General features: G+C 45.9%; 3 protein-coding genes across 5 annotated transcripts in view; 1 reads left to right on the top strand and 2 right to left on the bottom strand.

Moving 5' to 3' along the window:
- Positions 1-7825, top strand: part of gdpd5b (glycerophosphodiester phosphodiesterase domain containing 5b) — an 85078-nt gene extending 77253 nt beyond the window's left edge. For 2 of the 3 annotated variants that reach the window (XM_061216779.1, XM_061216778.1), the window contains 2 exons: positions 2586-2698; positions 3880-7825. In XM_061216779.1, the coding sequence (XP_061072763.1) occupies positions 2586-2698; positions 3880-3971 (205 nt within the window). In that variant the 3' untranslated portion in view covers positions 3972-7825. Of the gene's footprint in view, positions 1-2585; positions 2699-3263; positions 3361-3879 lie in introns of those variants that run through there. The other variant, XM_061216780.1, reaches the window with a different exon arrangement.
- A 625-nt stretch (positions 7826-8450) lies between these two features.
- On the bottom strand, positions 8451-14524 carry hspa13 (heat shock protein 70 family, member 13). Its single transcript, XM_061216781.1, has 5 exons — positions 14402-14524; positions 13414-13757; positions 11544-11757; positions 10939-11106; positions 8451-10732 (listed from the first exon to the last, which is right to left on the bottom strand). Exons 1-5 carry the CDS (start codon positions 14424-14426, stop codon positions 10164-10166), a joined length of 1320 nt encoding a protein of 439 aa, XP_061072765.1. The 5' UTR covers positions 14427-14524; the 3' UTR covers positions 8451-10163.
- Positions 14525-15397: 873 nt separating this feature from the next.
- LOC133107600 (uncharacterized) overlaps positions 15398-23109 on the bottom strand; it is a 33093-nt gene continuing 25381 nt past the window's right edge. Inside the window, exons 12-17 of the mRNA XM_061216586.1 lie at positions 22803-22943; positions 22227-22347; positions 20693-20844; positions 19457-19663; positions 18477-18627; positions 15398-17050 (exon numbers count right to left, since the gene is read on the bottom strand). Coding sequence (XP_061072570.1) covers positions 16878-17050; positions 18477-18627; positions 19457-19663; positions 20693-20844; positions 22227-22347; positions 22803-22943 — 945 coding nt within the window. The 3' untranslated portion in view covers positions 15398-16877. The remainder of the gene's footprint in view (positions 17051-18476; positions 18628-19456; positions 19664-20692; positions 20845-22226; positions 22348-22802; positions 22944-23109) is intronic.

Genomic DNA, 23109 nt, shown 5'->3' with positions numbered 1-23109 from the left:
CTTGGTCAGTCTGTGTCCCCCTGTATGGTGTTGTACGTGTCTGTGAAGCATTCTGTCAGTTTGTCTGTCAGTGTAAGAAAGTCAGTAGACCGCAGTCTGACAGCCACTCACCTCACTGTTTGTTCTTCTATTTCGATGTACTTCCATAGTGTCCTCTCTGAGCAATCTGTCCCATCTCCACTCTTGCGCAGGGCTCTGTGTTTTTATTCACTGTTCTGCTGCCACTCCTCTTTGTGACCACTAGATGCCGCTGTAGTGCTCTTTGTGCACAGACGTGTCTCTCTTTTGTTTGGCTCACAGCTGTACAGTACTTCCAACCTGACCGGGTTGACCTGATGGGAAATGAGTCAGTGGACATGCTGATCATAATTTACATTAAAGGCATAATCTTCCGCAGGTGGAGCTAGACAGAGAAGCCACAATTCAAGCAAACTCAAATTGACATATAACACTGACTATTGCTTACTAGAACCAATCATATTGCAGGTGACTAATTGCAGACTCTAAATTCCTTTTCCAGACACACCCCACTGATGTGTTAGTTTCCATAACAATATTTTGGCATATTCAAAAGGTCAGATTGAGGTTGTAGCATCCCCATTTACACATGGCACTGGATCGGGGGCAGAGACTTAGCTGACATGAAACAAACCTTTAATGTTCTGCTGTGGCTGGCACACAGCTCTCGCTGAATTAGTAAGACTTAAAAGCAGACAAACGGTCTTTTGATACTTGCAAGCATTTCATTTTCTTTCTCCATCTTCTCTGTTAAATGCTAAGTATGTAGCGCCTTGTCCATTCAGTTCACAGACAGTAACATGATTATTTGTCCGTTCAGTTCACATACAGTTACATGATCACCTTCTGCACTCCCTCAAGCAAGAACATTCTCAGGCTTCCTCTCTTTCCAGTGACAGCCATTCCAGTTATTGCTCGAAATCAGTCAAATTGAGTGCAGGGGGAATTTGACGTGACCTCCGCAGGAGAAAGGAAGGCTGTTATGTTCATAAAACGCAGCAGTCTATTACTGCAGTCACACACTGAGTGCTTCAGCACAGCCTCACAACGCGGCGCATACGTGCACATAATGGATCACTGCTTTACCCTGGCTGTCTCTAGCTTCTGGTGTTCATAGCATTCATTAAGTATTAAAGCTGACCATGGTTCTAAAATGAGCTGAGTATGTGCACAAATGCAAATAATAAGCTTCAGCAAATGCTACACACACACACACACACACACACACACACACACACAACATCTCCTAAGCCAGGGACATTATATTCAGTAGTTCTTATATACAGAGCCATGGAACAGAATTTCCTACCTTCCAGATTTCCTCTATTATTGCATATTTGTCACACTGAATTTCATGTAATATGAGACAAAGATAACCTAAGTAAACACAAATAAGCAATAATTGAGGAAGTTAGGAAGGGGACAAATACTTTTCCATGGCTCTGTACAAATGAGCCTTTTAGCTGAAGCAGTTTTTCTCACTGAGTGAGCAGTGCTGAAAGAGACCCAGCTGAGACAGGAAGGTGTAGGTTGTAGGCTACAGGGTGTAGGCTACAGGGTATAGGCTGCAGGGTGTAGGTGCAGGGTGTAGGCTGCAGGGTCTGTGCCACAGGGTATAGGCTGCAAGGTGTAGGTGCAGGGTGTAGGTGCAGGGTGTAGGGTGTATGCTGCAGGGTGTAGGCTGTAGGGTGCAGGGTGTAGGTGCAGGGTGTAGGTACAGGGTGTAGGTGCAGGGTGTAGGGTGTAGGTGCAGGGTGCAGGGTGCAGGGTGTAGGTACAGGGTGTAGGGCGCAGGGTTTAGTGTGTAGGTGCAGGGTGTAGGTGCAGGGTGTAGGGTGTATGCTGCAGGGTGTAGGCTGTAGGGTGCAGGGTGTAGGGTGTAGGTGCAGGGTGTAGGGTGTAGGTGCAGGGTGTAAGCTGTAGGGTGTAGGTGCAGGGTGTAGGTGCAGGATGTAGGGTGTATGCTGCAGGGTGTAGGCTGTAGGGCGCAGGGTGTAGGTGCAGGGTGTAGGGTGTATGCTGCAGGGTGTAGGCTGTAGGGTGCAGGGTGTAGGGTGCAGGGTGTAGGTGCAGGGTGTAAGCTGTAGGGTGTATGCTGTAGGGTGCAGGGTGTAGGTGCAGGGTGTAGGGTGCAGGGCGTAGGTGCAGGTTGTAGGTGCAGGGTGTAGGGTGTAGGTACAGGGTATAGGGCGCAGGGTGTAGGTGTAGGGTGTAGGTGCAGGGTGTAGGTGCAGGGTGCAGGGTGTAGGGTGTAGGTGTAGGTGTAGGCGCAGGGTGTAGGCTGAAGGGAGCAGGGTGTAGGTGCAGGGTATAGGGCGCAGGGTGTAGGTGCAGGGTGCAGGGTGTAGGGCGCAGGGTGTAGATGCAGGGTGTAGGTGCAGGGTATAGGGTGTAGGGCGCAGGGTGTAGGGCGCAGGGTATAGGGCGCAGGGTGTAGGGCGCAGGGTGTAGGTGCAAGGTATAGGGCGCAGGGTGTAGGTGCAGGGTGTAGGTGCAGGGCGTGATGGTGGGGCAGCGTGACCGTGCGGTACACACGCAGGCCTGACCTCCCCCTCGTGGCGTTGCAGGTGGAGGCTCAGTGGGATGCAGAGGTACAACCCGGAGCAGATCATGCTGAGCGCAGCGGTCCGGAGGTCCAGCCGGGACGTGAACATCATGAAGGAGAAACTCATCTTCTCAGGTAACCACGGCGGGAGGGGGCTGTCATTCATGTGCATGCTGCTGCATGGTGCTGCATGCTGCTGCATGGTGCTGCATGGTGCTGCGTGGTCCTGTGTGGTGCTGTGTGGTGCTGCGTGGTGCTGCGTGGTGCTGCGTGGTGCTGCGTGGTGCTGCATGGTGCTGCATGGTGCTGCATGGTGCTGTGTGGTGCTGCGTGGTGCTGCGTGGTGCTGCATGGTGCTGCGTGGTGCTGTGTGGTGCTGTGTGGTGCTGCGTGGTGCTGCATGGTGCTGCGTGGTGCTGTGTGGTGCTGTGTGGTGCTGTGTGGTGCTGCATGGTGCTGCATGGTGCTGCGTGGTGCTGCGTGGTGCTGCGTGGTGCTGCGTGGTGCTGCATGGTGCTGCATGGTGCTGCATGGTGCTGTGTGGTGCTATGTGGTGCTGTGTGGTGCTGCATGGTGCTGCATGGTGCTGCATGGTGCTGCGTGGTCCTGTGTGGTGCTGCATGGTGCTGCATGGTGCTGTGTGGTGCTGTGTGGTGCTGTGTGGCTGACCGCGTGCTCTGAATGTCTGACTGCCCTGAAGGGAACCGCCAGTAGCAGAGTCCGCAACCCCCCTCCACCCGCCCACCTGCACCTCCATCTGCACCAGGGTCCCTCCATTTCATTCCAATACTCCCCCCGCCCTCCCCAGCTCCTAACTGCCTGCTGCCCCCCCCCCCGCCTCCCCCTGCAGCCTGCGGCTGTCTCTGGCTGTGCCTCTCCGTAGCATGGGGGCGGTCACCAGAGGTGAGTGCCGTTCTGCTACAAGACAAACATATAGTCTCCAGGGCTTTGATAGGTGTTATTCTTAAGACACCTATAATAATAGTAATAATGTGCTTCCATTCCTGGGAAGAGAGGGTACATTCAATATAACTGCTGTGGCACTTTGTTCTTGACCTTTGAGTTGCAAATTTGATGAGAACATTACTCTCAGAGGCCGCTGAAACAGAAAGCATACAGTAAGACTAGTGGAAAAGCCACTCAGACCGGGGGAAAGGCACGAGAGGGGCTGCTTTCTGTGCTTCTCTGTGTAAATCTTCAGTCCCAATTTTAATCTGTTTTATTTTATCGCTGAGAATGAACTTGCTTGTGATGTGGCAATAAGGGTTTGGGTGATTCAGATTTTTCTTCTGCCCCACTGCGCCCCCTTCTGGCAGAGGTGAGTAATGGCATGGGGGGTGCAGACGAGCTGTCCGGATACGAGGAAAATGGATACGACTACTACACTAACCAAGGCATCGGCCAGTGACCCGGACTGCCCACACCCTGGCCCCTACGACTACTACACTAACCAAGGCATCGGCCAGTGACCAGGCCTGCCCACACCCTGGCCCGGAGAACGTCACGGATATCATGCAGAACTATTGTGTTCACTGGATGCATGTAGGACTCTGGGAAATGGAGCTCTGTCCCTTCATCAAAGCTTATGATTGGTTGTTCTGGAATCACCTGCACACCCCTATTGTTGTGTGTATACTGGAAATGTAAAAATACTGCTTTTGCATGGTAGGACTGCAGTGCGCTTGCCGGTCTACAAGCACATTCTTGCTGATTCTTTCAGTGGTCTGCTCCCGTGATATTTTCAATGTTTTCAAATGCCCTTGGATTTGCCTCCCCAACTGTGCCTCCTGGGCCTTCAACGCATGACTATTATACTAATACTTCATGTTCATGATTTAGTTTACATATTTAGTCTTATTCAGGAATGAGTATGGGTATGACAGTCTGGATCGTGGTTATGTGAAATGCGTTCAGGGATTCTGCCTCGCTGGGAGTCTACCATGTTTAATATACTGTAGCCAACACAGATGTGACAGTGGACCTTAAGGTGATAGCCTCTGCCATTCCTCAGAGAAGTGTACGTTACAGTTATTGAAATGATTATTATTTTCCAGTGTGCTTTCATTCTTGCATATTTTCTGTACAGTGCAGTCTACGTATTTAGACAACTGTTTTTGTTTTGGCTCTTGTACTCCAGCACACTGGTTTGGAAATGAAACAATGAATGTGAGGTTAAAGTGCAAACTGTCGGCTTTAAATTGAGCATATTTACATAAATGGGGGATCAATGTAAAAAAAATGACAGCCCTTTTTCTACACAATTCCCCCATTTTAGGTGACCAAAAGTAATTGGACAGAGAAGTAGTCATATTTAGTTTGTGGTTGCAATGACTGCCTGAGGCGTGTGACTCAGACATCTCCACACACTGGATGTCTCCCCTGGTGATGCTCTGCCAGGCCTGGGCTGCAGCCCTCTTCAGCTCCTGCTTGTTTCAGGGCCTATTTCCCTTCAGTCTGGTCTTCAGCTAGTGAAATGCGTGCTGGATTTAGATCAGGTGATTGACTCATGCCAGTCCTGTGGGATGAAGCACCATACAGTGAGTTGAGCTTTAACCAAGCAGTTGAATTCGGCTGTGACCAATTTATTCTGATTTCACAGCCTCATGATGGCCTGCTTTACTGGCATTTACTGGCATTATTTGTTGAGTGATAACAGCAACAGATTCCACATGCAAATATCATGCCTAGAATCAACTCTAGACCTTTGCTTTCTTGTGTGTAAACTAATGATGCGATGACACACAGCTGGCCAAGAAACAGCCGAGCAGCCAATTCTCCAGTTACCTTCGGTCCCTTAAAGTTGCAAGGCTATGTATGAAAGGTTCACCCAATATGAAAGGTGACAGTCATTCCCTGAAAGGTGAAAGTCATTCATTTGTACAGAGCCAAAACAAGTACAGAACCAAAATGGAAAAAAAACTTTGTGTCATTGTCCCAATACTTACGGACTGCACTGTAGTGATGTTGAGTATAAATGCTAATTCACCATGATTCCACTGAACTAGCCTGGTGTGAAGCTGTTAACTGTAGAGGAACAGTGCGTGAGTGTGTGTGTTATCTGTTGTGCCGTGTCACACTGTGTGTAGCCATCATAGTTAGTGTTTCTACCACATCGTGCTCTTCTGTTTGGAGTGCTACATATACTCTTAGAGTGAACTTGTGTTGCTGCTTTAGTGTGGTTTTGGTCATATGCAGTTACACTGTGGTAAATAGTCACTTGCTGGTTAAGTATTCCTTTAAACCTTTTCCACTCTCAGATTTATTTTTTAATAAGACTTGATGTGGTGTGTCAGTCATGTAAAAAAAAAAAAAAAAACCCATAATGTGAAATGTGATCTTGTATTTTTTATTTTTATGTTATCAGCTGATATCAAATATATGCCTTTTACAGAAAAGGATGTATATTTGAGTTCTAGATTCACCCCAAATATTTTTGCTTGTTATTTTGAAAGAGTTTTTTCATACTGTATTAAATAAGAAATAATGTTGTTGTAAATGCTTCTTCAAACATTTCTCATAGTATCAAAAAATAATAGAATACTATATAGCAAATTTTCATATTGGCGCAAATATCCTGCAAATGAGAAAATATGCATTCAATATTTTTCCTTTTTTTTTTGTGACGGTGGCTGTATGAACTGTGAAATTAGTTTTAAGGAGAGTATTAACCTAATCTAATGCAGTGCTGCACATACATCTGCAAAGGAACCACAACTGTGCATTAAGGTTTCATTAAGGTTTTTGCGTGCCTCAGATGACCCTAATTAAAGAAGTTTCAGGTACGAAAGGGATTTTCTCATGTCATTCAACAGGAAGGAACCTAAATGGACATTTCTGAACATTTGCACTGAATTAAATTATGTAATCATTAACCTTGTGGTTCAAGGTTTTGTTCCACTGAGAAAATCAAATTTTCTGTATACTACTTTTTCTATATACTGCTGCAAATCCCTCAACTATTCAACTTTCAGGGTAATAACACCTTTTGAATGATTATGCCGTGTGTGGTGAAATTGGTATAATTATTTACCATTTCTATCTTTGGAGTCAATTTTCTCAAAACCTGATTTTGGACGATATTTAGGACTATCATTGGATAGTCATCATATTATCATGGAACTTTGCTAACCTTTACATCATATCCAGGAGAGTGTGTTGAACGAATTATTGTCTTATTATAAGCTTTATGGGAACAGCATCACAAATCTCATCATTAGATCCTGAAATTTCATAATTTTTCTTCATGAAAAATCGGACATTTTAGAAAAATGACTATTGGGTACTGGTGATAAAAAAAAAAATGGCAGGTTTAATCTTAAACGAGTCTTATTTAGAATCTTTTATATATAATTAATAATAATTATAACGATATCTTACTTGGTTCAGATTATAGACTGCTACAAAAATGTTCAAATTTGTAATTTCAATCGTCTTGAATAACATATGCAAATGAGCTCATTTACATATTTTAGAATTTATCTTTTCAAGTCCATACCTCATGATAATTGAAGTATGTACCTCTGACAGGATCAGGAAGACCAAAGATGCATTTTCAGTGGAACATAACCTTAACTAGCCCACAGTATCCCTGTCTCACAATATCCTGTTTATCTACCAGCCCACTGAAGTTAAACTAGCTCATGACGTGGACATTGTATGTGTTAATTGTGACACAGGACTGTAATTTGCCAATCCATAAATTAATCATAAATTAACATAGTCTTCACAGCAAATAAGGAATTCCAATGTTGACCATATACCCAAGTATTTATATTGGTATTGTTGAATTACTGTGATACATTGTCTTATGAATTGATCACATTTTCTCTGAGGTTAAATATGCATTCATGATCTTCATATTTTTTGTAAAACCTCTGTCGTGTTATTTTACAGTTGATGTTCTGGAAACATCTTTATGAATAGAGTTCTGTCTTAATTTTGACTGTTTTCTGTGTTCTTTTTTTATTGTTGAAATTTTGTGTAACTTTTTATATTCATATCCAATCCTTGACCTCCCAGAAAGTAAATTCATCTCCTTCAGAACTAATTAACCTATTACTGTATGCTCATGACAAATTCTCATTTATTTTTATTCCGCTTATGAAACTTCAAGGAAATCATTGTCTGGACATTTTCTCAGAATGATGCAGGGACATGGTTCTGATTACAGACCCCATCTATATTAACAACTCACGGAACACAGGTTTTAATTCTGTATTTTATGTCAGTTTAATAATGAATTATGCTCTGTATTATGACAAATTATATTACTGGAGTGGGTTTGTGGGGGGGATTTGGGGGGGGGGGGGGGTGTTACACACTTGTTTGAAGTGATTGATGTTTAGGAATGGATTCAGTACATTTCCCTTATTGATTGGGGGAGTTAAAGCTGGTCAGTTTAAGAAACTAGAAGCCTGCCTTGATATCTTTATAAAATTGCACTTTTTGGGGTGGGGGGGGAGAGGGTGGGTGTTATTCCGGTGTGCAATAAATTCTTTTCGCATTTTGAAATTGTGTATGGCATCCATTCATGTATGTGAAGGCATTTATAGTGTGAACACGGTTCAGTATGAATGTGCTGCGGGCCACACGCACCAGGGGGCGCTGGTGTTCCGCGTTATCGAGTACTGAACGAACCGCACAGGGGGCCGGGGCCTGTTTCTAACTATATTTGGCAGCTTTCCAAGTATGTATTGAAATTGATTCACCAAGTGAAGGAATAGTGTGTGAATGATGCATTAGAAACCAAGATATTCCACATGCAGAGGGGAAATGACATCATATCAGGCCATTTGAATAGTGAAGAAAGTACAAGTCGTCAAGCTCCAGAGAGGGAGCAGAGAGGGAGTGCTTTCAGGTGTAAAACAAAACTGGAAACACGGCAAAATAAGACAATATGCATTTTTTTATTTGAACTGGACAGGCACCTTTACCTTCTCATTTTTAAAAATAGAACACCAAGACCTGTAAGTAGTAGGCACGTTACATCAGAAATGTTGTGTACAGTGACAGAAATAAAATATTCACCTTTATGGAATGCATGGCGTAGCTATGTTAAGGGAGTACAGAAAATTTAAATCCCTTCAAAAGCTTACTTGTTCCACCCAATTACTTTTAAATCTACATTTTAACCAGTTTGAAAGCATCTTTGTTTCTGTATTTCAATATTTTATAGCAAAACACCTTTGACTTTATTTTATGCAGTTATCTTATCTTTCCCTTTAATTCCATATAAATTTCAAAATGAATACATAGTAATGGCACGATACTTGTAACACTTTGGTCTACAGTTTTTATTTTCAGTAGGAATGAAAGATGCAGTGTCCCTGGCCCATTACAAAGCAGGATTACCGAGTTAGCTGGATTAGGCTCACCTAACAAAACCTGGAACAGCCATTTTTACTTCAGTCCATGGAAGTGTTCCGGGTTTTACTCCGTAATCCTACTCTGAGATGTGCCCCCCTGGACTTTTATACACGTGTCCTTGTATTGGAGTGGTCCCAACGGCAGGAAGGCCACTCACCTGTATGTGACGAAGCCTGCTAGAGTCAGACTTCATTTACCTTCACTTACAATGACGGAAAAAACGAAGGAATAACGAGTGGCACAAAATGTGTGCACTTGGTGTGTGTGCGTATCAGTCAGAAAGGGTGACAGTGTGTATGAGGGGGGGCTTCTAAATCTTGGCTGGCCTAGTTGTATTTAACTGCATACGACTGCCTTTTTAAATCAGTTATTTAGCCTTTGGCGCTTGTCGAGTGCGTTGGCTTCAGCCCTCGGTCGCAGTACCCGGTGTGTCGTATGAAGCCCTGTTATTAGAGTGCAGGATTCCAGTCCAGCTGCTTTCTCCGAAGGCACCAGCCGTCTTCATATCAAAAACAAAAGGCAACAAACTAACAAACATACGGACACACTGACCTAAAAATAAATAAATAAATAAATAGCGGATTTGTTTAAGCGCAGTTCTGTGGAAAACATGCTTTTTGTTTCATTATTTTCGTGTTGTGAGCCTCGCTATGACGCAGGTCATTTTGACCTGTGTTCAAGAGTCAGGTCATTTACCGAAGCAGCTGTTCACGTTTTAAACTCATGGTCCTTCACCTCTTATCGGTTTCTCACCGAACAGAGACTGTGTGCCGATTCAGACGCCTGGAATGGACATTTAAATACAGGACGTAAGGCAGGGCCTATTTTTATGTGCAATACCTGCCTGCTCCACTTCAGGAAATTTAATTCATTAAATTTTTGTTTTATGTGTCCTCCCAACTTTTGAGTTTCTTATAAAAATATGAATCTGTGGGTGTGCAAACTTCTGCGGGTGCGCAAACTTACTAAATGTACATACCTCCAGTAAGCGTACCGGCCTCACGTCAGGTCTGACACCCAACATACATCTGGATCCCCTCTCACTGCGGGAGGAGAGGATCCCCGGAGGACCCGCTGTCCCATCCTGCCCTGCACCTCTCCGCGATGAAGCTGCCTTCAGACACAGCGGTGGCACATGAGCAGAGTCCCCCTAACAAGATGGACGCTACTAAAAGAAACGGAGGGAAAAGCGCTCCAGTGTCCCCGGGCCCTGCCTGTGTCCCCGGCCCTCCCGTCAGTGGAAGTTGGTCTTGCGCAGGTGCCTGTTGGGGATTTCGAGGGCGCTGACCTGCAGAGGCCACGCCCCTCCCATGATGCCCGCCTGGAGGGCCACGCCCGTCACCACGGCCAGGTCGGGGTCCACGGCGGTGTTGGGCTCCTTCCCGAAGAAGCGGGCGATGAGGTGGCGGATGCGGGGGATGCGGGTGGAGCCGCCCACCAGCACCACCTCGTCCACCTCCTCCGTCTGCAGCTGGCCCTCCGCCAGGACCCTGCGCACCGGCGCCAGGATCTTCTGGAAGAGGTCGGCGTTGAGCTCCTCGAACAGCTCCCTGGTGACGGGCTCCTGCAGCAGCACGGCCTGCGGGGCCCGGCCCCCGGGGCCCCCGGACTCCAGGTGCAGGGGCACCTCCAGGAGGACGCGGGGCCACAGGGTGAGGTTGAGCTTGGCTGCCTCCACGGCCTGCCGCAGGTGGTGCAGGTCCTCCTTACGGGTGGGCGGGACCCCGAAGCGCTGCCGGACCCTCTCCATCACGTACTGCAGCAGCCTCTGGCTGAAGTCCTGTCCCCCCAGTTTATTGTTCCCTAGGGAAACCCAAGACAAAAGTGTTGGTGGTTCCGCTCTGCCTCCAATTACAACTACAGGGCCTTGTGCAATGGAAACTCCGCAAATGTCCCAGAACACCACACAGACTGCAGGTACACACACCCTCAAGTTTTGTGCTTGGTCTGAATATGGGGACATGCAGTGTTTGAAACGCTCAGTTTTTAAATGGAGATGGGGACGTTACCTGCCATGGCCCTGGTGAAGAACATGGCCCCCTGCTTGTTCAGCAACGACACGTCCAAGGTGCCCCCTCCCAGGTCCACCACCAGCACATTGGACACGTCCGCTTTGTGCAGCCCATAAGCCATCGCGGCAGCAGTGGGCTCATTAATCACACGCAAGATGTCCAAACCTGGAGGTAAGGTAGGTAAGAGATCAGGGCAGGCATCACGAACAAAGTCCGTAAACACCAGTAGTCAGGAGCTTAAAATTACCATACGAGCCCTCTGAAAAGGTTTTTTATTTTTGCATCCTTACGAATGTTTAACATTGAACACCAGCCAGGTTAGCGGCCCTGATGGTGTAGTTCCTCTGTGACTCACTCACCAGCCAGGTTAGCGGCCCTGACGGTGTAGTTCCTCTGTGACTCACTCACCAGCCAGGTTAGCGGCCCTGACGGTGTAGTTCCTCTGTGACTCACTCACCAGCCAGGTTAGCGGCCCTGACGGTGTAGTTCCTCTGTGACTCACTCACCAGCCAGGTTAGCGGCCCTGATGGTGTAGTTCCTCTGTGACTCACTCACCAGCCAGGTTAGCGGCCCTGATGGTGTAGTTCCTCTGACTCACTCACCAGCCAGGTTAGCGGCCCTGATGGTGTAGTTCCTCTGCCGCTCGTCAAACTCAGCAGGCACGGAGATCACTGCCTTCTGCACGGCCACGCCCAGACGCCTCTCCGCCATCTTCCTCATCTTCAGCAGGAGCCGCGAGCCGATGAACTCCGGGCTCACGCTGAAGGAGTGGTTCGTCGACACCAGGAACTCCACGCTCCCGTTGCTGTAGACCACCTGGAACACCACCAATGAGCCTGATTTAGTCACTTCATACACTCCATGGAGACCATGTAACAATTCTGACTGATTTTAATCATTGAAATCTGATAATGTCTAAAAGATCATATTCACTTCCAGTCCACAGGTGCACAACAATGTACTTTAAATTAGAAAAAAATGTATCAGATACAAATTGAGTCGATGAGTGCAAGTTAATTCTTCAATTATACATATTTTGTGGATATAAGTGCAAGTAATACATCAAACATGAATAAAATGGTCTTGGCTTCATGAATATGAACCCACTTCTTTGCTGTTCACCACTGCACTGCCCAAACGTCATTCAACATGAGCACTACCTGTCCAATCATCATTTAACATGAGCACTACCCGCCCAATCATCATTCAACATGAGCACTACCCGCCCAATCATCATTCAACATGAGCACTACCCGCCCAATCATCATTCAACATGAGCACTACCCGCCCAATCATCATTCAACATGAGCACTACCTGCCAAATTATCATTCAACATGAGCACTACCTGTCCAATCATCATTCAACATGAGCACTACCCGCCCAATCATCATTTAACATGAGCACTACCCGCCCAATCAGCATTCAACATGAGCACTACCCGCCCAATCATCATTCAACATGAGCACTACCTGCCCAATCATCATTCAACATGAGCACTACCTGTCCAATCATCATTCAACATGAGCACTACCCGCCCAATCATCATTCAACATGAGCACTACCTGCCAAATTATCATTCAACATGAGCACTACCTGTCCAATCATCATTCAACATGAGCACTACCCGTCCAATCGTCATTCAACATGAGCACTACCTGCCCAATCATCATTCAACATGAGCACTACCCGTCCAATCGTCATTCAACATGAGCACTACCTGCCCAATCATCATTCAACATGAGCACTACCTGCCAAATTATCATTCACCATGTGCACTACCTGACCATTTAGCTCCTGCATTAAGCCTCCTGTCAATCAAAATTACAAGCCCAAAGAATTTTCTACCATCTTGTGTTCAAGCATTTAAGAGTGTTGTTACCCCATGCACTCACACTTTAATCAACTCCACTCTCATCAAGGAACTTTCATTCCTCATGTTTATCAAGGTGACATTTCATATTGTACTTTTTCACATAAACAAACAAAATTCAGGTGAAGAACCTAGGCGAAGAGTTAAACAGGCTCACCTATCTGAAAAAAACGTAGTCTTCTGCTAAAAGTTCTTACATATAGCCTACATATCAAAATACATAATCAGTACTGATCGACTCGTGAGTTTGAAGGTAAAAGTCACAGAAATAATACACCTTCCTGGTCAGTGACCTCATAATTATTTGGCATTAGGTCCCAAAGCTTTCACATAACTGGGTTTTGGCATAAACACTAAGCATCCTTTTACAAAAAAAGAAAAACATTGCAATATCAAAATTAAACTGCGAAGAATGATGTAGCCAAACCCGTTAACCCGGTATACATTCGTCAGATAATTTAATCATTCGGTTGCCAATGGATATAAATAAATCAATACAGGTAAAGGGCAATTATCTGTTTAAGGGTATGATATATGATTTGCTCATTTGCAGCTCAACAACCAACCAACCAACCAACCATCCAGGACGCATCGTAGCTACCTTGAATGGATATCGGGCACTCTCTCGCTCCATGTCCTCCGGTTTATCAAATATTTTCCCGATGAACCGCTTGGCATCGTAAATCGTGTTATGGGGGTTACTGTCCGCGAGCTCCAGGGCATCATAGCCAGCGTGGACTTCAGTGGACGTGAAGGACACCACACTCGGAATGCTTTTCCGACCCTTCTCGTCACCTATCACCTCGACGTCTCCCACACCGGGGTGGAACACCCCCACCGAGCAAAACGTGGTCCCCAGGTCCAAACCGACGACGGTGGGCTTGGGAGGCGGAAGGTACTGTTGTCCCAGGTAACCCGCCAAGAGGAGGGCCAAGACCGCAGAACCTATTAATGATACATTATTTAACGTTACACGAGGATTAGTAGTTAGACAATGGTCTATGAAAAATGTAATCAGACAATCACGTTTCTGACGTGCCCTCACACTGCGAAAGAGCTGACCTGAACTCATAACTGAACCTGGTCAAATACAATAGCTTCAGGATATTCAGGATAACTCAAAATCAAAGTGGGCAGAAAAAATACTACGGATATACCACTAACGTTACGGTTAAATCATCATTTTACTGCTGACACATCACATGCCTTCCGCGTAAACATCAATTTTATCTGTGGCTAGCTACCTTAGCTGACAAGCTTCACAACACGATTTGATAGCTAGTAAAATGGATAACGGTACGTAGCTTAGCGAGCTGACCATGCCGTATCGAGTAGGGGCTTGCTAAAGTATTCTATGACCAGCAATAGTTAACTAACAATAGCTAACGTTAATGCTAGTCAAGGTAATAGCTAGCTAGCTAGCTAGCTACGTCGAATAACATAACGTTAGTTATCAGGGTTAGCAGACTGTGTGCTATTGGGTAAGTGTGAAAGCTAACTTTAAACATTCCTTAACTAGCTAGTTAGTTTATGTATTACGCTGTTATCGTTATAGATTTTTTAAAAAAGGGTGGTAAATGTTATCTTACCAAGAATTGACATTTCGCCCGCCATCCTTTACAACCGTACGCCTTCGAATCATGAGATGATTGCGATACATTTGCCGGTGTGGTAAGTTCGTCATCTACTGAATGTTAAAGCACACGTCAACTATACTTCGGGCACTGGTGTGTGGATGTCGTAGTTTAACACAAGTCAATGTAATGGTGTCCTTTCCTATCACACAGTTTTGAAACTGCATTTCCCATAAAGCAGCCCAATTCAGAGCACCACGTCTCTCTGGTCTCTGGTCCAGAGAGGAAGAGGCGGAGCGAGAGGGCTGAAACGTCCGCAGATGGTACTTGTTGACAGACGCTTGCAAAACGAATGGAGGTCAATGGAGATTTTCATTTTTCTCCAAGATTGTGCGTGTTTAGGTTGTCAGGACCCGGTAGGATTGCGCACAACCCGTAATTATTTTGATAATCCAGCGAAAATCTACTTTTAAATTCAGACTAGCCGGTCAGGTACGAGCCACTTTGAGCATAACGTCATGCAAGTTGATGTTTGCAGCTAAGTTAGTCAGAGCAGTTACATGACCCGTCATTGATAATGTAACTGTTTATTAGACCGTGTTTCGTCACTCATCTTCAATACTCATAAACAATCTCAGTGAAACTATCTGGATGGATAGACTGTACGCTGGGTATACTTCGTTTTCAGTTTTGGGTGTACTGTATCATGTCCTTGAAATTGTATCAAGTTTATTCAGTTACGTTCTTCGTTGCCCAACTGAACAGCCAAGACCTTTTATATTTGTTATACGTTGAAATAAAAACATTTAAAAATGTGAATTATTGGCATGTGTACCTCCATAAACCATTTGAAACCATTTGTCATTTAATTCTTGAAAATAGCAGATGAAAATGAAGTGGCCTTGATCCTGCATCATGCATATTACTCACCGCGATTTATTGAATATAGCAAACACTGTACAGTAAGTGTATATTTTGTCTTGTATATCGAATAGACGTTTAACAAGGTGATTGCACAGTGACAATTTTATTTGGAAAAAATATTCCATTTTGAAAAGTGACACATCATGACAGGAAGCCATTGCATTGTCTACTTATAAGGAAGTATAAGTATAAGGAAGGCAAACAAGATCCAAGATAAATAATACAATTCATTTTCCACTGTCTGTTAGATTTCAGTCTTAGAGTTCCGACTATATACATTATTTATTGAAATCTCACAGACGCTTGGGAAACCACACGGGCTACTTTGTACCATCCTCAAAATGCATTTGGATAAAAATTCAGTTAAGAAAGATATTGTAGCTAGCTTACAGTTACCAACAAATTGTTGGTAACTAAACTAAAGGCAAATTAACAAAAAAAGAACATAAATATTAATAATCATACGCATTTTTCTAAATATCTTTAGCTTTCATTGAGTTCCACATGTACACTCAGTAAGCACTTCATTAGGTACTTATTAGACTAATTTTTTTAGACTGATTAAGTCTTTGCTGCTATGGCCTAACCATTTAGAGGTTTGATGCGTTGTGTGTTCAGAGATGCTCTTCTGCATACCACTGTTGTAATGTGTTTTTATTTGCGTTACTGTCACCTTCCTGTCAGCTTTGACCAGTCTGGCCCATCTCCACTGACCTCACTCATTAACAAGGTATTTCTGCCCACAGAACTGCTGCTCACTGGATGTTTTTTGTATCATTCTCTGCCAACACTAGAGTTGGCAGAGAATGACTCGTGTGTGATAATCCCAGGAGATCAGCAGTTTCTGAGATACTCAAACCACCCTGTCTGGCAACAACAATCATTTTTCCCCATTCTGATGGTTGATGTGAACATTAACTGATGCTCCTGACCCGTATCTGCATGATTGTAAGCTTTGCACTGCGGCCACACAATTGGCTGATTAGATGATTGCATGAATAAGTAGTTGTGCAGGTGTTTCTAATAAAGCGCTCTGTGAGTGTATATGTAATTTGTTAATCGCACAGCCGAAAAAGAACTACAATAAAAACACAGAAATGCACATGCAGTAATAATAACAGAATTGGTATAGCATTCTGCTTCCATCTTGAGTCTGGTATATCATCATACTTTTTCACATTCTGCAAGCATACCAAGCGATCTGGGTACGCTTAACGGCTCCTGGTTGCATCGCCCAAATGTGCTCCTTCTGACATTGGGCTATGGTCCAACTGAAACACATAGGCCAACAGATGGTCTGACCAGGACCAAGTTTGGAAAGATACCTAATCAAGGAATTAACACTACAGAAATATTGTACCAGGAACAAGTGCAATAATAATAATAATAATAACATTGAATTTAAGTGAAAGTTCAAACAAAAATAACTCAACCAAAGCATGACCAAATGCCAGAAATTCATGAAGCGGGTCAAACAGGCATTAAATTCACATTTTTCATATACATTTTGGTATGTACAAATGGACACTGCAAAATGGCGTCTGTTTTGGGTTAGAGTACTGAATGACTAAGGGTCAGGTGATGCTGGCTGGCTCTCTGCTTCTGTTTCTGATTCTTTGCAGTTTTCCGAGCTCTCCGGTGTCACGTAGCAGCCGGAGTCTCTGGGACACTCATCCTGATCTCCCTTTGGGCCTCCTGACACCGACTCTGGAATGACCTCCTCTTCATTGTTGTTGTCGTCTGAGAGTAAGAGGAGGAGACACACACAGCTCATTTAACACAGATCTGGTGAAGCAGGGCTCTCCTTCACCACCCTAATGGGCAGGGCTCTCCTTCACCACCCCTAATCCCTAATGGGGCTCATACCAGGGGAAGGATAGGCACCCCCTATCACGGGTTCCTCCTGAGATTTCTTCCCATTCCCACAGTTTGAGGGTTTTTGTCCCCACTAGTTTTGCATCACTGGATCAGCAATGATTTCACTGCATCACTCAATCACCACTGACACATCAGCCAATAACTTTTACATTACAAGGAAGATTGTTACTTAGTTTTAATCATAGAGCGTACATAGGAACTGGAGAGGGTAGGTGAAGGAATAAACCGGAATCAGCCTCGCCTGCTATTTTGGGGGTTCAGGTCTGGCGTCTGCCTTCCTGCTAAAGTATCTTTGTGACAGTCTTCAGTAAAAAGCACGAGACAAACACAACTAATTGAGTTTAATTGAAATGCCTGTGGAAGATTGGCTGTCGGGCAGAGCAGAAGGCTCTTGTGGGGGTAGGTGTGGCTCTGCTGCCACGGTGATGCCTGGCGAGTAATGGGCCAGTTTTTTTAGATGTTGTTTGTTATTGTATTTGAATGTCAGAATAAGAATGGCAGGCTTTGGCTGTCAAAAACACAAGGTGTGAAAAGCCTCATACACCTGTCCCTGAGTCGTATCAGGGCCACATCCTGTTATCTGCTGCTCACTTCCTTTAACAGCAATATTATTTTCCATAAATAGAAGCAACCGGGTAAACTTTCTGAATATGATGCGGACCAAAAACACCCCATCTCCTCTCTAGTAGTCTTGAATCAAACCTATGTTTGGTGACACAAGCACAGGTAACACAATCACATTTAATTTCCTCCAAAATATGTTAACTGGTGTCCTTATGTTACCAATTGGAGTATGAATACAAAATAACATTGACATTTTGTATCAAAAAATCTGTTTTAACAGAAAAATAATGTTCAATTCAGAATAATTCAGACCTACGCAGACTTCAATCTTAGTCAAGCTTTACTACATGATCATGAGAAGTACCAGCATTTGTAGCTCTCTGAACCTGTTACGTTTTCACCCATCTTAATACCTAGGCAGACACAGATAAGTAGAAGAAAAAACACACACAGGACTCCTGCTATGTATTACTCTGCTGGGAAGGGAGTTCAGGGGCCCTTTTTCTAAACAGAAAAGGAATCACTGAGAGCAATAAACCATTTTAAGGGATAGTGTATGCTTAGTGCCTTTACTGTAAAATTGCAATGGACTATTCTATTATTATTATTATTATTGTTGTTGTTGTACTTGTTATTATTATGCATGATTAATTATGAATTATTATTGAGACGATGAGTATTATTTTTATTGTTAATATTATTTAATATTATTCTGCTGACTCACTCTCTGTGTAGTGCAGGCAGTCTGCTGCAGCCAGCAGCCGTTGTCGGTGGTCCGGGTTCCAGACGTTGAGCTCGATCAGGTCTTTCTCCTTCAGGTCTCGCAGGTCCTCCACCGTCTGGCACCCGTTCAGGAGCAGGGCCGAGGCATACTCCTGCCACAGAACCACCCGCTCAGTGTCAGCAACAACAGCCTCTCTCTACGCCCCTTCAGCGCCAGCCTGTGTGCCATACTCCTGCTGAAAACCTCACCGGGTGTGTGTGTGTGTGTGTGTGTGTGGGTGTGGGTGTGAGGAGCATGTGTGTGTGTGTGTGTGTGTGTGTGAGGAGCATGTGTGTGTGTGTGTGTGTGTGTGTGTGTGTGAGGAGCATGTGTGTGTGTGTGTGTGTGTGTGAGGAGCGTGTGTGTGTGTGTGTGTGTGTGGGTGTGGGTGTGAGGAGCGTGTGTGTGTGTGTGTGTGTGTGTGTGTGTGTGAGGAGCGTGTGTGTGTGTGTTTGTGTGTGTGTGTGAGGAGCGTGTGTGTGTGTGTGTGTGTGTGTGTGTGTGAGGAGCGTGTGTGTGTGTGTGTGTGTGTGTGTGTGGGTGGGTGTGAGGAGCGTGTGTGTGTGTGTGTGAGGAGCTGGTGTGTGTGTGTGTGGGTGTGTGTGGGTGTGGGTGTGAGGAGCGTGTGTGTGTGTGTGTGTGTGTGAGGAGCGTGTGTATGTGTGTGTGAGGAGCATGTGTGTGTGTGTGTGTGTGTGTGTGTATGTGTGTGAAGAAAGTGTGTGTGTGTGTGTGTGTGTGAGGAAAGCGTGTGTGTGTATGTGTGCATGTGTGTGAAGAAAGTGTGTGTGTGTGTGTGAGGAAAGCGTGTGTATGTGTGTGTGTGAGGAAAGCGTGTGTATGTGTGTGTGCATGTGTGTGTGTGTGAGGAAAGCGTGTGTATGTGTGTGTGTGTATGTGTGTGCAGGGTTTAATGCTAGCACACTGGACCCCGTGCTCACCTGTAGATTGAGACGCCCCAGCAGCTCCTGTAGGGTTTTGGGTCGCGGCCGCTTGCTCCGTCTGTGTGGTCGTATCTTGGGTTCTTCCACCTCTTTCTCTAGGATGACGTCGACATAGATGAATTTGAAACTCCCCATTTTGTTGTTGAGCACCCCCGTCCATATCCCCATGGGTGGCTTCCTGATGATGTCGATGACATCTCCGACCTGGGAGGGGTTAGATACCTTAGATTTACCAGGCTTCGTTTAGGAAGATTAATGAATTACACTAAATAACATCACTGGATTACCTTGATCACCAGTGACCCATCACTGGATCAGCAATGATGTCACTGCATCACTCAATCACCACTGACACATCAGCCAATAACTTTTACATTACAAGGAAGATTGTTACTTAGTTTTGATCATAGAGCGTACATAGGAACTGGAGAGGGTAGGTGAAGGAATAAACCGGAATCAGCCTCTACAGCACATGTTGAGAGCAAAAGAGCTGGCTGCCCAATGAATTCAGTGGAGAAATGGTTGTTTTGGTCGAGACCATATTTGTTGTTTTGGGAAAATATTCATTTAAATATAGAATATTTATATCAGCTTTTCATATGAAACATAGTGGTTGTTAATCAAAATACAATTGGGGAAGTTTTACTTCATCTTCAAAAATCATATCCCCCATTCTGCTCTGAAATAAAGCCTTATAATTATGGCAACACACACCAGAGAGTTGGATGATGACAGTATTGACAAAAATATTTTTTTTTAAAACACAAAGAAATTCAAATATTTGATGGCATTCAAAATGCACATATATTTAAAAGCTGTCAAATTCAACAAGGATTTCTAAGGAAAAGCTATACTTTTCACATTGAAATGTCACTTTCCTTTAGGATAATATGCAGTGTTTTTCTTTGTATGATTTATTTTTATGAACTGTGGATATGTGAGTCAGACTTTGTGGGCGACAGCAGAAGATTTTGCCCCAACTTGCACAGGGCCGTCCTGCTTCTGTGGCTTCCCCAGCTTAGGTTAGCAGAAGATGTGCCTGCCTCGTTAAACATGTCTCTGGTCCTAATTAATTTAAACCCTTGCAATGCTTAAGATTAGGATTGTCACACGCCTTGATGCTCTCCGGACAGTAGGTAAATCGGAGGTTCTAGACGCCCTGCATCAAACGTGTTGTGCCGTTCTTCCTATGTTCTGAAGAGGGCAGGCGGGTCCGTGGTCTGAAGCGCGTACCTTCAGTTTGAGGGAGTCGCTGTCGTAGGGGCTGGGAACGAAGTCAGTGTGTACGCGGGCCCTGCCGCAGAACTGGCCTGTGTACGGGACCTCCTCCTCCAGCCGCAGGCTGTCTCTGGCACTGGACCCATCCGACCCACTCGTGACCCCACCTGTGTGTCCACAGAGGTCAGAGGTCAAAGGTCACCCCTAGTCAATCCTCCAAACACACTGAATGTTACGTTTACTTTAGTACTGCAGTACCTAGATCACACAAAGCTCATTTCAAATTGAAGCTTGGAATTATAATTTTTTTTTAATATATAGTTTCAGGAGAAAAAGCTAACACATTTGAAAATGAATTGTAGTACACTTTATTGAAATAAAGTACACTCTCAGAAATAAAGGTTATGAGAAGTACCTAAAACGGTGCAAATGCTTGTCACTGGGGCAGTACCCTATAGGTACATAAAATTGGACCCCTAGCCAGCAATATCTAATTAATTTGTACATTTGTTGCTTGGAAAACAGACTCACGTATAGCGTTAGCCAAAGAGAACACTGCTGTCCCATCACCTTCACACATCCACTGTCACTTTATTTCAGAGAGTATAAACAGGTGACTTATGAGAGGTGACTTATCAATGCTTTGCACATCCAACGCCTTCCAACACTTTCCCTACATTTGATTTTCATCACAAACCACCCCTAGTTGTCTTTGGGAAGCTGGCAGGTGTATCAGGTTTTTCTGTGTTTAGATGTGGTGGCTGGAGGTGGGTGGACAGTCTCAGTTCCCCAGCTCAGGCCCAGCTCAGACCCAGCTCAGACCCAGCTCAAACCCAGCTCAGGCCCAGCTCAGGCCCGGCTCAAACCCGGCTCAGGCCCAGCTCAAACCCAGCTCAGGCCCAGCTCAGGTCCAGCTCAGGCCCAGCTCAAACCCAGCTCAGGCCCAGCTCAGGCCCAGCTCAAACCCAGCTCAGGCCCAGCTCAAACCCAGCTCAGACCCGGCTCAGGCCCAGCTCAGGCCCAGCTCAAACCCAGCTCAGGCCCAGCTCAAACCCAGCTCAGGCCCAGCTCAAACCCAGCTCAGGCCCAGCTCAGGCCCAGCTCAAACCCAGCTCAGGCCCAGCTCAGGCCCAGCTCAGGCCCAGCTCAGACGCAGCTCAGACCCGGCTCAGGCCCAGCTCAGACCCGGCTCAAACCCAGCTCAGGCCCAGCTCAGGCCCAGCTCAGGCCCGGCTCAGGCCCAGCTCAGGCCCAGCTCAGGCCCAGCTCAGGCCCAGCTCAGACGCAGCTCAGACCCGGCTCAGGCCCAGCTCAGACCCGGCTCAAACCCAGCTCAGGCCCAGCTCAGGCCCAGCTCAGGCCCGGCTCAGGCCCAGCTCAGGCCCAGCTCAGGCCCGGCTCAGGCCCAGCTCAGGCCCAGCTCAGGCCCGGCTCAGGCCCAGCTCAGGCCCAGCTCAGGCCCAGCTCAGACCCAGCTCAGGCCCAGCTCAGGCCCAGCTCAGACCCAGCTCAGGCCCAGCTCAGGCCCGGCTCAGACGCATGCACTCACTGGAGGAGCTCTGGCCGCTGTACAGGCTCTCCTGGGAGTTGCTGGTCTTCGCCGGATCTTTGTCCGTCGGGTGTGAGCTGTCTGCTTCTCCCTCGTGGTTTTTGTCTGCCTCGTCCTCGCCCTGAGCCGTTGAAAAAAAAAGCGTTAATGGAAAGGGGAAGGTCCCAAACCAACGTCAGCCCAGCCACACTGTAAGCCCCTGGCCTGTTAAACCTCGCTCCGTGACCCACCTCCAAGAGCGTGCAGATCTTTCCCAACGAGGCCCACAGATAATTCCGGTGAGCTCTCCCTCTCCCTCCATAAGGAGGCGAAGGAAGTGTTTCTAATCCACCTTCCTGTCCTCGTGTGATTACAGCAGCTGTCACTGTTGACCTATTTGATTAGTCAGCCTACAAAACCCCCCAAGTGGCTGGCTGTTAAATAGGCCGATGCTTACTAATAGTCCATAACCCTTTTTGGGGCTATTCTTGTTCGAGTTGCGTCAGCATACAACGCTTAAGTGAAGGTAGAGTCTAAAACTGGCGTACTGTCAGCGGTTAAGCGGCTTCATGTCCGTCAGCGCGTCTCCTAACTCACCAGATCCTCGGAGAAGGAGGCCTTGGCGTGCCTCCTGCCCATCTTCTTGCGCATGGTGAGGGAGATGGCCCGCATCTTCTTCCCCAGACCCCCGGGCCTGTGCTGGTCCGCGACCTCCACTCCCGCCTCCCCATCTGAGGCCTACACACATTCGCCAAAATTCTCAGCGTCAACGAAACCCACGCACTCACTACACTCACCGAGCACTCTATTGGGAACATTTTCACTTTATTACACCTACTTATTCATGCGATTATCTAATCAGCCAATTGTGTGGCAGCAGTGCATACATTCATGTAGATACGGG

The sequence above is a fragment of the Conger conger genome, chromosome 13 (genome assembly GCF_963514075.1).
Source record: "Conger conger chromosome 13, fConCon1.1, whole genome shotgun sequence".
Lineage (NCBI taxonomy): Eukaryota > Metazoa > Chordata > Actinopteri > Anguilliformes > Congridae > Conger > Conger conger.
This window is presented reverse-complemented; position numbering and strand designations above follow the sequence as displayed.